The sequence below is a fragment of the Felis catus genome, chromosome C1 (genome assembly GCF_018350175.1).
Source record: "Felis catus isolate Fca126 chromosome C1, F.catus_Fca126_mat1.0, whole genome shotgun sequence".
NCBI classification, from domain to species: domain Eukaryota; kingdom Metazoa; phylum Chordata; class Mammalia; order Carnivora; family Felidae; genus Felis; species Felis catus.
Window position 1 is genome coordinate 98,802,260 of NC_058375.1, and position 15,460 is coordinate 98,817,719.

The window sequence follows — 15,460 nt, forward strand, 5'->3', positions numbered from 1 at the left end:
GAAGTGGAGTGAGAGATACCAGAACGGCACCAGTTAAGTCACTGCCTGCACGCCCAGTGCCGGAGACCGGGCTCACCAGCAGTGGCGTGACGTGGGCATTGTCCCTGCTTCCGGAGAGACTTGGCAGTTCCCTGCTGGTGTCAACGTGTCACGCAAGCGTCTTCTGGTTATACAGGCTAAGGTTGACCTAGAAAAACAAAAACTGCATTCGACTTTTGGGTATGTTCTCTGTATTTACAGTTGAATGTGTTACTGCGGTTCTGAGAATTTGTACTATTTCAGACAAGATGATGATGCATTTGTAGGACTGACACAAGCTTCTTTAAACATTTTCCTTTTCTAGCTTTTTGCTCAGCGCTCCCATCTCACCCACTCATTTCTGCCTTCTGTGATCCGCATGTGTGAACAAGCGTCAAAGGGCCGTTGATTGAATACTTGAGCGAATGAGTGAATGAGAACACGATAGCATATTCAGGGCTGAAGCTACCAGCCACAATCTAATCACATGTGATTATTTTAAGGGAATCATTGGTGTTTTGTAGGGTCCTAGGGTTAACCTTGAGCATTCTAGCCATCGCTACTCTGAAGAGTTCAGACTGTTAAAATGCCAGATTAATTCCAAAGAGGTCCTTAGTTCACCTTGCAAGCATGTGGATCTGCAGATGCATTACAATAAATGCGCAGTCAGGTGGCTGTGGTTATCCTGTTCCCGGAGAGTGGGGTCTGGGATTTCTGCTGCCATCCCATGCCGCTTTGCTTCCCGTCATGGTGCCTGTATTTCTAGGTGACTGTGCTTACCTGACTAAAGAACTTCACACATCGGGGGCGCCTGGGTGGCGCAGTCGGTTAAGCGTCCGACTTCAGCCAGGTCACGATCTCGCGGTCCGTGAGTTCGAGCCCCGCGTCGGGCTCTGGGCTGATGGCTCGGAGCCTGGTGCTTGTTTCAGATTCTGTGTCTCCCTCTATCTCTGACCCTCCCCTGTTCATGCTCTGTCTCTGTCTCAAAAATAAATAAATGTTAAAAAAAAAAAAAAAAAAAAGAACTTCACACATCGGAAGCTTCCTCACTGAGCCAAAGAGTTCCTGTGTTCGTATTTTTTTTTTAATTAAGACAATTTAATTTTATTTATTTTTTCAACGTTTATTTATTTTGGGGACAGAGAGAGACAGAGCATGAACGGGGGAGGGGCAGAGAGAGAGGGAGACACAGAATCAGAAACAGGCTCCAGGCTCTGAGCCATCAGCCCAGAGCCCGATGCGGGGCTCGAACTCACGGACCGCGAGATCGTGACCTGGCTGAAGTCAGACGCTTAACCGACTGCGCCACCCAGGCGCCCCACCTGTGTTCGTATTTTATTATTTTATTTTATTTTATTTTATTTTATTTTATATTTTATTTTATATTTTATATTTTATTTTATTTTATTTTATTCTATTTTACTCTATTCTATTCTATTCTATTCTATTCTTTTTAGCAGTTGGCTCTCCGAAGCAACACTGAACAGATGACAGCATTGCCAAAAAGTCCCTGCATGACTTTGGATAATCACCAGCATATTCTTAATGGTACTAATAGCTTTTGATAATCACTAGCACATTCTTAGCGGTGCTAATCACTGTTAAATTAGCTTTGCGTAGGGCTTAGAGAGTACTTAGTCAAACAAGTTTATTAAGTACCTATCAGAACTTAGGCACTGAGGATAGAACAGAATTAGACAAAGTCTTTTCCCCAAGGTTGCTTTCAAACGAATAGACGTACACATAAAAGCATAATAAATTGTAGTTTCTATAAGAGAACTTTACACAGGGTGCAGTGAGGGCTCAGCAGATGAGGTGGCCAGTTAGCTCCAAGAGTCACAGAAGAGTCATAGGATGCACCCTACTTTATACTTAAGGTAAGATAGTTGGGAGTTCGCCAGGCAGGCACAGATGGGAAAGGACAGGCATTCCAGTAGACGGAATAGCATGAGCCAAGGCTTGGAGCTGTTAAGCAGCCAGGAAGTTTCCACAGACTTTAGCTTCTAAGAATAGAGGAGGCAGGTGGTCGGGAAGCATCATGGGAGATGAGGCTGATAAGGTGGATAAAAGGCAACACACATAGACCTTGAGTGTCCTGCAAAGGAAACTGGCCTTTACTAATTACAAAGGTACACCTGACCCCGTAGCCTGTTGCCAGCGGTGCTGATAAAACAACTTCTGATAAAACAACCACCGGGCGCTATAATCCCAAATGGGGCACGTGGATGCCATAATTCCAAGACAGACACTCGACGTAGGCAGCAGAAATCACCCCGTCTCGTCCGATGCTTTCCTAATCCAGGATCCCAGATCTCGCCAGCATCAGTCAGCGCTACTCACACTTTGCTTTCTTCATACGGAGGCGAGACACTTCAAGGACTTTGGATTTTACAAAACCCATCCCGTTTCTCCTCCCCAACCTCCCACGACACATCCCGGCTCTGCATTCACAGTCAACGACCTTTCCATTCATAGCTCACTCTTTGGCTTCTTCTAGTCAGAAAAAAAAATTTTTTTTTTTAAACACCTACTGGGAATAGAGAGCCACTGAATTTTAAGCATGTGTGTGACATGATCGGTTTTTGATTTTAGAAAGATCACTTGATCACAGCACTCAGGCTGGGTTGGAGGTGGGAGAGCAGCTGGAACCCTGCTGGAACCCAAGTAGGAGACTGTACAGCCTCAGTTACACAGCAGGGGTGGGCGCAGAGGAGAGCCCAGGACTTGCTCCTTAGTTGATGCAGAAGCAGGACACAACGGAATGGCTGTAAGATTTCTGGCTTGAACACTGCCAGAGGGGGATACCTCTTCCCCACTCCTCTGCTTCTATGAAGAAGGATCATTTCCTACGTGCTGCTGGCCTTTTGCCTAAACCGTACTCCTGTCCTGAGATAGAGCGAGTTACCTGGTTAGTGGGTAACAGACCTTTGTCCAGATTTCTTGGGGTGAAGTTCTTGGGGGTGAAGTTAGTGTGGAGGGTCTGGTTTTTTTCTCTTCTCCTCCATCCTCGCCCACTGAAAGGCAATGGCCTTGGTCCTCTCTACAAGTCTGATTCCCTTGGGGAGCCCGCAGTTGGAGGCAGGAAGCTTGGGAAGCCCATTCTTCTCATATCTAGTCTCCAAATTGCCGCTCTTCTGTAATAATGGTGATTATTAATTATTATTATTAATTACTAACATTGCACTGCTGACTTCTTGACCTAATTTGGGGGAGATCTTTAAAGCCCCCAAACTGCGTTGATCTTAGGTGCCTAGGGGACCTCCAGATGAAGCTGTCCAGGAGAGATGGTTGGGGTGAAGGGTTTGAAAACAGGAGAGCCTGGCTAGAGACACATGATGCTGGTAACCACAGGCTGAGTGAGATCACCTGTGGATGAGCCATGGTTCCTAGCCTTGGCTTGTGTCAGTCCCCAGTGACTCCAAAATGTAGATGGTCAGTCTCCAGCTCTGTAGATGACACATCAGGGTGTCTGGGCTCGAGACTGGCATCTGTGTTTTCTAAATAAGCTTGGAGGACAATATTCTGCTGCTCGCTGAGCAGGGTGGAGAATCCCGGTGGGAGTGGGAAGTTGGAAGGCAGAGCTCCAGGACCCACCAGCACTTACGAGGGGTATGTCTGCATGTATCGGGATTGTTGATCAAAAGCTACTTGGTAATGATCTATGACAAATGACATTACTAGTATGGGCTTCCTGCATTATACACACTAGGGCCTGGACAGTACACAGCCTTATTGTGGAAAAGATCAGCTCATTTCTAGCTATGAGATGTTACTTAAAAAAATACACTGAAAATGATTGTGCATTCTGGATAGCACAATGAATTTTTTCCCCGACAGGATGGCCAGAACTTGCAGTTCTAATTAACCTCCATTTCAAATATGGGGTAAGTTGAGTACGGCCTCCAGGGAAGGAATATCTTGGCTTAAGCAGCGAAAAGAATTGTGGGAAATTCACTTGCGTCCATCTCAGGAGACTATCCAAGGAAAAGAACTGGGATCCTTTGATTGCTTAATTTAAGGAATTTGATTGAGTTTAAATCCTTGATTTCAGTATAAAAATGAAGTTACATTTATACTCCTTTAAAGTGTTTGTGTGGCCCTGCGAAAATCCCTTGGGCCCTCTGAGTCTTCGCTTCCTCATCTGTAAAATGGGGAGAATAAGAACTTTGTGAGGATTAAATGACATAATACATGTAAAGCACATAGCATCGTGCTCCAGGCACATACCAAACATTCAATAAATACCAGCTCAAGAGGTTTTAGACCAATAACTAAACAGCACTGCTACATACAAACGGTACTAACTTAACACTCAGTGCTTCTAATATGGGAGTACCACGACATGATTTAGACTTAATGCATATTGCTCAGCCTCCAGGAACAGGGAATTTTTCCTGGGCTGGAGAACAGACCACTTTCATGACAGACCACATTCCTTGACTACTTGAAAGATTAGCTTCAAAGATTGCTTTGAAAATTTACCTCCCCAAGAGCTTATTAGAGGTGTGGTTGGGTCTGGCTGGGTCACAACATAGTCCAGCTTGGGAAGTGTCTGCCTTGCTTTGTGAAGGGGAGGCCTTGTAAGCATTGTTATCCAACAGCGCTGGGGAATGATACGTATTCTGGTGAATCAATCATTCACCCACCAGTTCAAGAAACGAGTGTGTACTTTGTGCTGGATAAAGTGCTAGTTGCTGAGGATACAAAGATAAATAAATTCCTTGCTTCCAAGAAGCCTACAATTTAGTGAAAAGACAGGCACATAAATATGTGTTACAATTTAAATGATTTTTTAAGTTCATTTATTTATTCTGTGAGAGAGAGAGAGAGAGAGCACAGGAAGGGCACAGAAAGAGAGAGAGGGAGAGAGACAGAATCCCAAGCAGGCTTTGCACTGTCAGCACAGAGCCCAGCATGGGGCTCGAACCATGAACCTGAGCCGAAACCAAGAGTCGGATGCTCAACCGACCGAGCCACCCAGGCGCTCCTATGTGTTACAGTTAAGGACAATTTCCATGGTTTGGGGTATGCACAAAATTCCATGGTTGCAGAGGGGAAGGCAGCCCCTTCAGATCACCTTGACAATTGGATACACAGTGATACCACTCTTCCAATATGGGACTCCATGAAGAGGAGGAGGAGAAGTTTAGGGGAGAAGGTAATGAGTTGGGGTTTTGCCATGTTGTTTGCATTGCTTGTGCAACATCCAAACCAAGATGAATGGGGTCTAAAACTAAGAGAGTGGTCAAGGTTAGAGACCCAGACTTGGACGTCATTAGCCCACAGGTGGTAGCTGACGGGCACGGATGATAGTACCTTGGAAGAAAGTTAGAGTCAAGAGATACTGTGAAACACTATCATTTAAAGGGCAGGGAGGGAAAGAGGGGCCAGAAAGGAAAACAGAGGGAACAGAGAGGTAGGACAGGAACCAAGAGAGAATGAGCCGGATCAGGAAAACCAAGCGAGGATTTCCAAGATAGTCTCAATATTTTCAAAGTATAAGTTTAATGGCAGTGTTAGTTGGCTACTATTCCATACAAGGATTACCCTATTTCCAAAGCATTTGCACCGTGTCTTACACGTGTTAAAAGATTGAGAAAATAAATTAGAACGTTATAATGCACACTTACTGCTAAAACTATCAAGCACAATGTAACTTCTAGATAGTCTTGAAGGCACTTTGGGATTCTCTCAGTGCCTGAGGGCGCCATTATGAACTCTAGCTATTGTCCTGTGCAAGTGTGGGAGGGCTGACAAATGGAGCATTGGTTGACTTCTAGATAAACCAACTTTCACTCCCCAAGGGAAGGCTCACTAGCAGCAACAGAGAAGGGTATCTAGATCCCAGTTCAGACTAGGAAGCCAGCTGACTCAATCAGGGGCATGAACCCAGAAGAAAAAATTAAAAACCTGTAATCCTCCCACTTTCCCCACCCCCTTGTGCATAGTGCAAGATTTGTCGTCGCTAAAGGGAAGTTCAGAAAGCAAATCTACCTCCGATCCCAGATCCTAACGTACTAGAAATGATGGTGATATCTGTACACATGGGGTTCAAGGCCTCCCGGTAGCTATCCCAACACTTGGATCTGAGCTCATAATGGTCTCACCTACATTTGAAAGAATCAGTTTAACTGATTTATAAACTCGTTTCTAAGGCTGAGCCCTCCCTAAGAGAGAACCTCTTGCCTTGAGGAGGGATCCCCACTGATGTTCTAGGCACGGGAGCCAAATGGATTAATTGCGGGTCTCCCTGGGCTCCGACTGTAAGGTCACTCTATGCTCGGAGTTTGCCAGCTGTCCATTCTGTTACCGACACAGCAAAGACAACAAGTAAACTTGAGTAGCGGTGTCAGGGGATTGTTCGACCAGACCACTGGATTCTGGCACTGCTATGACCGCTGACGGTCTGGCAAAGAACAAGAGTTTTTCCAAGACAATCAAGACAGTCCACATGGCAATAATTCCCCCACTTGTTCCTGCTGAGTGGGATTACTGGGTTTAGAGTACAGCTGAATGGTACAGCTCCTGATGAGAAGGGGTTGGGGAAAGGGATGGGCAAGGGGGAAGGAGCTGGCGGGCGGAGGCCAGGGCTGTGTGCTGTCCCCCGCCGTGCTGTCTGCATGGTCGTGTAGCTGTGATTTTGCTTTTATCAGTCATCCGGGGTGGGGGCTACTCATCATCGTCATCGCTGTCATCATTATCCTCATCAGAATTGTCGTCGTCATCGTCATCGTCATCCTCGTCATCATCCCTGTCATCCTCATCTTCATTGTCGTCGTCTTCAGTGTTTATCTTCCCGGAAAGCACATCCTCGATCCAGTCTTCCAGCTCCTCAGCTGTGGGCAGGTCGTCATCATCTGGGATCTCCATCCAGACGCTGTCGGCCTGCAGCGAGGGACCGAGGGACCGAGGGACTGAGTGAGTGAGTGAGTGCAGGAAGGACGAGTCAGACCAGAGGGGTCCAAGCAGCCTGGCTCAGTTGTCAGGGACGTGTGCACACTGTTAAATGTGAAAGCCTCAATGCAGAACACTCTGGGTAGTATCGCACTTGTGCAAGATAAAAGGAGGTGTGTGTGTGTGTGTGTGTGTGTGTGTGTAGTTTGTGCAGAACGGTTTCTGGGGAAGGAGGAAGAGTGTGGAGGCAGGGCTGTGGAGGGTTGGCAGGGGAATGGGCGGAGCCCAGCATGCTGAGACTGGCAGCTGCTTCAACCCAGCCCCTCCTTAAGATGCCACCTCCCCCCACCCACACACCCCGAATTTCTTCCTTGCTTCTCCACCCTGGAGTAGTTCCTCCAGATCCCCAGCACTCCCCACCCTAACCTGCCTGCTCTCCTTATCCCAAGCATTAGGTTGTTACTGTGGAAAGTGCTTGGGATGGGGAGGCAGGCCAGGATTGGGGCGGTTTCCAGGGGTATTGAAATCAAGTATTATTATGAATTGTAATTATGTTTGCACTGTTTTTTTTTCCCCCTCTGATTACATGAGCATATCTACAAGACACCTATTTAATAAGAACAAACATGTATATGACATTTCTGGTAGGACGGCCATGAAACCACTTACCAGTGGTTCCCTCGGGGAATGGGAAAAAGAAGAAGGTCAGGGCAGTGGGAAATACTTTTGCTTTTCACCTTATCGTCTGCTGTTTTACTTAAAAATGTTTTAACTTGAGCAAATTTTAAAACTTGTTTATTATTATTAATTTAAAAGGCAGTTTCGATAATAAATAAGTGCAGAATTCCCCAGGTGACCAGACGCCCAGCAACAGGGTAAAAGGACATGGCTACCTGGGCCCCATTCACAAGCATTTCCACCGCCATTAATTAGGGCTCTAATGACTTCTCTGTGACCATCTCTGTCCATTGTTTGCCCATTATCTGTTGTATCTGTACCCCTTTCTGGTTTTTTTTTTTAATGGTGGAGTTGTATCAGACATCTGGGCTGAGATCTAAAATTCCTCATGCTCTGCCAGTCTGCCACACCAGCTTGCCTCCCTGCCCTCAGTTTAATGGCGCCTGCATGGTGATCTTCCTCCCCTTCTCCTGTAGCCCCCTTGCTGATCAGCCACTGTGCAATGGAAGCTTCATGTGTGGGTTCTTTTGCATTAAATCAGTTTGTTGTTGTGCTTGGGGAGAAAATTCACAGGAGAGGTTACTTGGGTGGAAAGCTCCAAATAGTAAAACAGGACAGCTGGCCCTGTAAGCAAGGAAACATGGCCATACATTTCCAAGGAAGTGCCCATGGAAGCGAATCATGAAACCATAGATTAAGACTGGCTCAGACACTAGGCTTGGGCCACACCGGCAAGTTTTTCATTTCAGGACAGGCTAGACTCGTATACGTGGTGGCCCAGTCAGGACGGGACAGTCTGAGGGTGCCTGAGCAAGTTTTCATGGGGTATACTCACATCTGTCACATTCACCACCCCAATCTGTGGCTTGAATAGATCAATCTTGAAAGTCTTTTCCCAATAGGCAACAAGCTGAAGCAACAACAAAAAAAATGAGATTAGACAGCAGACAGAGGGCATTCCCTGTTAAAGCCACATTTTGTGGCTGGACCCACCTGCCATCCCATCATCATAGGTCACCATTGATTAAAGGTCTCCAAAACATCTGTGGGCACTTTGAAAACTGAAGACTTGGCCTCAGCCCTCAAGCACTTTAAAGAAGTATGAAAACAAGATGTTATAACACAAACTATGAAAACATGTAATATAAAATCTTCTACAGCTGTAAGGAAGAATATTACAGAGATGGTCTGACGTTGATTCCCAAATTACTTGTGGCTCTTTTATAGTTTATGTGTGGCGAGAGAGCCATTTTCCCCCCACTTCTCTTTCAGTGGCCCATTTAAAAATCCCTGACCTTGCACTACTCTGATCCACGAGGTGGCTGGAAGGTAGTGAAGTGCCATCCAATTAAAAGGGTTGGTGGCAGGGGAGGCGTACGTTGCCAGGCTTGGGATCCACATGGACTAGACTGGGGGGGACTGAAGGAGTAAGGGGCCGTGGGGCTAAGACAGTGCAAATGTTCAGTGACAGAAAGTCTCCAAGGCAAATATATGGCTTGATGGGGACGAGGGATAGTCAGGAACCTGGATGTCGGGACAGTCTAAAGATTTCTCCTTTGTGGGGCGCCTGGGTGGCGCAGTCGGTTAAGCGTCCGACTTCAGCCAGGTCACGATCTCGTGGTCCGTGAGGTCCGTGAGTTCGAGCCCCGCGTCAGGCTCTGGGCTGATGGCTCAGAGCCTGGAGCCTGTTTCCGATTTTGTGTCTCCCTGTCTCTCTGCCCCTCCCCCGTTCATACTCTGTCTCTCTCTGTCCCAAAAATAAAATAAACGTTGAAAAAAAAATTTTTTTTAATAAAAAAAAAATAAAGATTTCTCCTTTGTAAAAACCAAGATAAACAAACACATAGGGCAAGTTGGGAGAGCTGCTGGCCATCTGCAAGCCTGCATAACAAAACAGTCCGGGTAAACTAGAAATACAGTCTGGCAGAGGCTAACTAAAAAATGTCATAATATCTAGGATCTTAGGAGGCCATGACTCTGTTACGATTACCCAGAATGATGACAGTGACCTCAGGTGTCAGGAGAGTCTCTGCCTTCGATTCACTTACTCTGTATGTAGGCTTGGGTTTCAGGACCCTCAAACTCATGAAATCCCCTCCATTTTGACTATTTAATCATGATATGATCCGTCGTGTCCTATGCAACAAATGGTAATTTTGGGAAGAAGACAGGTTATCGTTTATAATCTAATGATAACTAAACGTGTACTGGTCACCAGCAGCTGGCTCATCCTGAAGCCCACTGACTAGCAGACAAAACTTTGGCATCACATAGTCCTGGGTCAGGATATCACGTCTGCCGCATAGTAGCTTCAACCTCGCCAGCTGTTTTTCTTTTCATCTGTCAGACAGGGATTATGATAGTCCCTACTTCATAGTGTTGTCGGGAGGATTAGATGAGATGGTCCGTGTGAAGAACTTACTATGGTTCCAAGCATACAGTAGAGTAAATTAGCTACATCCATGATCACGACCACTGGGCTCGTGTGCTGTACGAATTCTGTTTATTATTCTCTTTAAAAGTAAGCATAACCCTCTCTCTCTCAAATAAAATTTGAAAAAAATTGGCTCAGGTCATGATCCCAGGGTCGTGAGATCGAGCACCCCCATCGGGCTCCACGCTGAGTGTGGAGCCTGCTTGGGATTCTCTCTCTCTTTCCCTCTGCCCCCTCTCCTTCTCCCTCTCTCTTTCTGTCTCAAACAAATTAAAAAAAAAAAAAATAGGCATAATCAAGGTTTTATGGCCATTGATCACTGACACCAGCAAGAGTTTGGGACTTTAATTTTCTTATACATTCAACATGTGCTAGATACAACAATGCTAGGACCTGGGAGAACACAATGCACGTGGCAGATGGTCTTTGCCCTCCAAGAACTTGCTCCTTCTCTCCATGAAGTTCTTAACTCCATGCAAAATGTTCAGGTCTGATTTTAATTTCTTAGTAACTCTGGTTCCCTTGGAATGACGCTCCCCCCTCCCCCAGAACATGAAGGACGCGATAGCAAGGGAGGTGGTGGGATGGGGACAGCAATGGATGTGCTAGCAGAAGAAATTCACCCCGCTCACTCGCGTGGGTGGGCCAGAGGAACCCCTGGTCTCCAGGGAGGTGAGTGCTGGGTCTAATCGTGTCAGTGCGAAAGTCAGTGTTGCCCCAGTGGCCAAGGTCTCCCACACCGGATGGGGGTGGTCATCGTGTTTCTGCAAGTGCGTCTCCTGATTCACACCCTGCTTCGTGCTCCCGGGGCTCACACTAAACACAAGCATGAGACTGTGAAGGTGACCGCCAAAGGTGCTGGGGTCTGAGCCACTCACCAGAGGAAAGTCATCCGGGTCAATCCACACGATGCTCAGGTCAGGGTTGTCCGTGTTGTCCCTGGCAACCTGTTTCAGGATTTCCAGGAACTCGTAACCATCTGAAGCAGGATTCGAGAAGGCTGAGTAACCCCAGCACAGACATGGCTTCCAACACCAAGAGCAGGGAGTGTGGTTTTTCCACGAGGGTTTCTTAGGCCTATTTGGTGCATACCCTTAATTATAGGATTATTCTATAAAATGAGTCAGATGAGAACTCCAGCCGCAAAGCAGCTTCCTCAAAGGAAATGATAAAAATTTTAAATAAAAAAATTAAAAGTTCACAGGGAAGTGGCTGCTTCTTAACTCAAAGCTGGGCTCCATTGGCTAATCTGCACGTGAAAACTGACCAGGCTTGAGTCAGCAAGTACAATCCCAGATCAGAGGAACCCCTGCCTGGTCCCCGGTGCCCTGTGCCCTCTTTGGAAACCAGTAATTTGCCATCCCTGAGTTCTACATACCAAGAACATGTAGCCTGGATGCTTAATTTTCTACAACCTGGAATTTCTAAAACTTTCAAACTATGCTTCTGATTTACAGCTGGTTTCATAGCTTTGAGATAGCAAATAGGGTTTCTCTTCCTCCCTCACCATTTCCTTGTCTGCCTTCCCCCAACCAGGCAGCAGCATTCATTGCCCCCAGGGGAGGGATGATTCATAAGAAAAGCAGAGACAAGCCTTGTGAGCCTCAAGAACACAGTTTTTTGTTTTTTTGTTTTTTTTTTTTGTAATAAAAATAAAAAATTAAGCCTAAACCTTTAAGGACTGGGAGCATAAAATTTATACCAGAAACAAAAAGTTTTGGAAGAATGGTTAGTAAGAAAAAGCACACCCTAACCCCACTACATCCCCACCCGACTCCAAACTAGAAACAAAGAGTGGAGACTCTGGGAAGTATCTGAGAATGAGCTCTGTGCCTGTGCGTATGTGTTTACGCATACGTGTTTGTACGTGCGTGTGCACAGATGTAAGCTGGTGTGTACATGTGTGTCCACACACAGAAACTCCACACTTCCAGGGAAAATCAGAGCATAGGGGCCTCAGGCTTTGTTTCAGAATGAAACTCAGGAAAATGGAAAGGCCCCCGAATCTCCTGGAGGACCCCTCAGTGCAGGAGCACTGGGGCAGAAAGGTCTGTCCCGAGGCCCCACCGAGTTCTCTGTGGTTCTGAGGAACATGGACGATGCCACAGTTGGGATGGACAGGACCAGAGGTGACCTGCTGGGAACAAGGGCTGGAGACCATATGCAACCACAGCCGACACCGACCAGGTGAATAGTGCACCTGTCTGTGCCCCCGGGAAGCGGCAAGACCCCGGACCTCTAGGGATGGTGGGGTGAGGGTTGGGGTGGGGGGCATCGATGATCAGACCCAGTTCCCACTGGGTACAATTCAGGTTTGGTTCTAGACAATAAAGTTCCATGTCTGGCCTAGCTGATGTGTGGCCTGAAATGTATACCCTCTCTACAAGTAACTGGCCACCTGTCTCCTAATTCAGTCTGGTAACTGCCCTTTCATTGTAAATGTTTCTTCTTGTGCTGAGGTCCCAGGCACTTTAACAAGCCTCGCCCCTCTCCAGGAGCTCTAGCCTTTGCTTGGTAAAGATTTTTCTCTGCCCTTCCTCATCTCCAATACATTCCAGGCAAAATGCATGCCATCCTTAGCAATTCGGCTCTGAGTGGGTGGAGTCACTCACACTGTCACTAGCTCACACTGCTAACTGTTAGATTCAGACTGGGCCCCCTCAGGCCTTGCTATCTGGAGAGCAGAGTTACTGCTAGTAGTCAAGAGGCCGCAGACTCTTCCAGCAGAGATATGCTCTGCCTGGGTGATTTTTCCACCTAGTTTCTGAATTACAGGTCTCCCTTGATATCCAAAAGTAGAACGTTCCTATGAACCAAAATGCTGTAAAGCCAAGAAGCAATAACATTTTATAAAATCCAAAATCCTCTTTGGATTTCTCTTCATTAGCAAAAGCAGGTATTAACACAGGACTTTTGTAAAAGCAATGTGATGTAAAGCAAATGTTCGGTTAGGGAAGGAAACCTGGAGATCACGAGTTACCTTCTAGGACAGACCCTTGTGAGGAATAGGGCCGTAGGCTTTAGAGTTCATTGTCATTGTGGGGATTGGATGGGGTTGGGTCTGGGGATATTACTCCTGGTGCCTGTAGGAGAGGCTGAGAAGGTCGAGCACTGCGTATTATGATACATAACCCACAGATTCCCTGTTCTGTGGCACAGTTCTATTTCCTGATATCTGGACACCACGGATCTCCCTTCTCTGGGGACAGAACTGTGCCACAGAACAGGGAATCTGTGGGTTATATATCATTACACAGAACACAAGGGGGAACTCTCCAAAAACACTTCCCATGACTACTTTCAGCAGCCAGAAGGAAGTACTCTGGAAGGTAAGAATCAGATTTAAAAGTGAATTTGAGGAGCACCTGGGTGGTTTAGTAGGTTAAGTGTCTGACTCTTGACGTCGGCTCAGGTTGTGATCTCACGGTTTGTGGGATCAAGCCCCGCCTTGGGCTCTCTGCTGATAACACGGAGTCTACTTGGGATTCTCTGTCTCCCTCTTTCTGCCCCTCCCCCACACTCACTCATGCTCTCTTGCTCTCTCTCAAAATAAATAAACTTTTTTTTTTTTAAGTGAACTTGACAAATCAGAAATTCACACAGAGGATGAAATTCAATGACACAGACCCTGATTCAAGTAGAAACTAAACTCGAGATACAAAAGATGAACTCGCATAAAGGGAGGCAAGAAGCCAGTTGGACACTGTATTGCAAAGGGGCAAGGGTGTCACCAGAACTACGACTAAACAGGGGCGCCTGGGTGGCTCACTCGGTTGAGCGTCCGACTTCGGCTCAGGTCATGATCTCATGGTCCGTGAGTTCAAGCCCTGTGTCGGGCTCTGTGCTGACAGCTCAGAGCCTGGAGCCTGCTTTGGATTCTGTGTCTCCCTCCCTCTCTCTCTCTCTCTCTCTCTCTCTGCCCCTCCCCCACTCATGCTCTGCCTCTCTCTGTCAAAAATAAATAAAAAAAAACTTAAAAAAATATGACTAAACACACAAGATAGCACTATAGTTTTCTGATGGAAAACCCTACAGAATGTTGGAATAAATACAAAGAAATGCTATGTACAGGAACCTTTTCTATTCTACATGCTAGAGCAGGCTTGGAGATAAAAATAAAAAAAACTGAAGGAATAAAAATTGGGTTCTGCAAGAAAAATCAAATGGACTGGAGTTTTTACATAAACAAGAGAAGTGAAAATTTTGGCTTAATGCTTATTTTTAGGAATATAAAAGATTTTTGCATCTATAGAGGAGTAAGGAAATCTCAGAAAACATTCACAGTAATAAATGGATAAATGAGGTTGACATTAAAGCAAGAGAAACCTCATCCAGATCCAAAGGCAGCTTTTTGACTTTCAGGATGACGAATTCCATAATGGTCATAATCCTTCTCCTCCCTGGACATTTTCAAGAACAGAACAGACAGAAGGAGCCTGGCTTGATGCTTAAACACACGGACCCTTGGGGCAAACAACCTTGGTCCAAATCCAGGTTCCGCCATTTTGAGTGTGACTTAGGGCAAGTCTTGGTTCCTCATCTGTAAAGATGGGATGATGATAATCATAGTACCTGTTTCATAAGGTGGTTGTAGGTTACATGAGCTCATACCTCTAAAGCACTGAGATGGTGCGTGGCACATAGTAAGCTTTAGCCATTATTCCTAAATCATCTGGATTCTTCTGCTTGAATACAAGGAATTTGACCATTCATCTCTCCATTCAATGCATCAGTAATAAATACAATGATCTGGGCACAAGTGGTGGGTTACATACAGTCTTGGCCCCATGCAATAGAGAAGACAGACTCATAGGAAGTTACACAGGGAGACAGTATGTGATGGGGTGGTTCCTTCTGGCCCCTGTTAATGACTCTATGACTGAAGGCTTCAGGGTGGCTGTGCCAGTAGGTGTAGCTATGAGAATCTTGCCTCAATATGTGGGTTAGAGCAAGATTTGTCTCCTTTGTTCTAAAGTCATTAAGCTAACTTGGATATTCTTGATTCAAGGTTCACAGCCTGATAGATACATTCTCTCCCCTTTATCCCAGCCTTGAATGTAGACCTGCTGGAATGGATTCTCATGCATCTGGGAAAGCTGGGTTAAGGTAGCTAGATTGGTTTCCCAGGCATTTAGTTGCTAAAATTGTAAGTTACAAGTTCAATTTCCTCTTAGGGACAGCTTCTGTTTCTTTGTAAAACAGGTGTCCAAGCAGGTGTCTTGGGAAAGAGAAACAGCCATGATGGACCCTCCCTTTCTGACCAGGAAGGCAGGTGTAGGAAGCCACATTTCACTTTTGTTATTCAATGTGAAGCAGAAGATGAGCCCACAATTGGAATCACATGAATAAATAGGTGGATTTGAAATGAATAAATGTTTACTTCATCAGTGATGCACTAAGCTTAGAGACCTTGTAAGAGTGTGGCTGTATATCTTT

At 46.0% G+C, this 15,460-nt stretch overlaps 1 protein-coding gene across 1 annotated transcript in view; it reads right to left on the bottom strand.

Annotated features, from left to right (window-relative positions):
• Positions 1-5,500: 5,500 nt before the first annotated feature.
• The window catches only part of CASQ2 (calsequestrin 2), a 63,881-nt gene continuing 53,921 nt past the window's right edge, over positions 5,501-15,460 (bottom strand). Inside the window, exons 9-11 of the mRNA XM_011285085.4 lie at positions 10,903-11,003; positions 8,426-8,500; positions 5,501-6,903 (exon numbers count right to left, since the gene is read on the bottom strand). Of these exons, the coding sequence (XP_011283387.1) occupies positions 6,688-6,903; positions 8,426-8,500; positions 10,903-11,003 (392 nt within the window). The 3' untranslated portion in view covers positions 5,501-6,687. The remainder of the gene's footprint in view (positions 6,904-8,425; positions 8,501-10,902; positions 11,004-15,460) is intronic.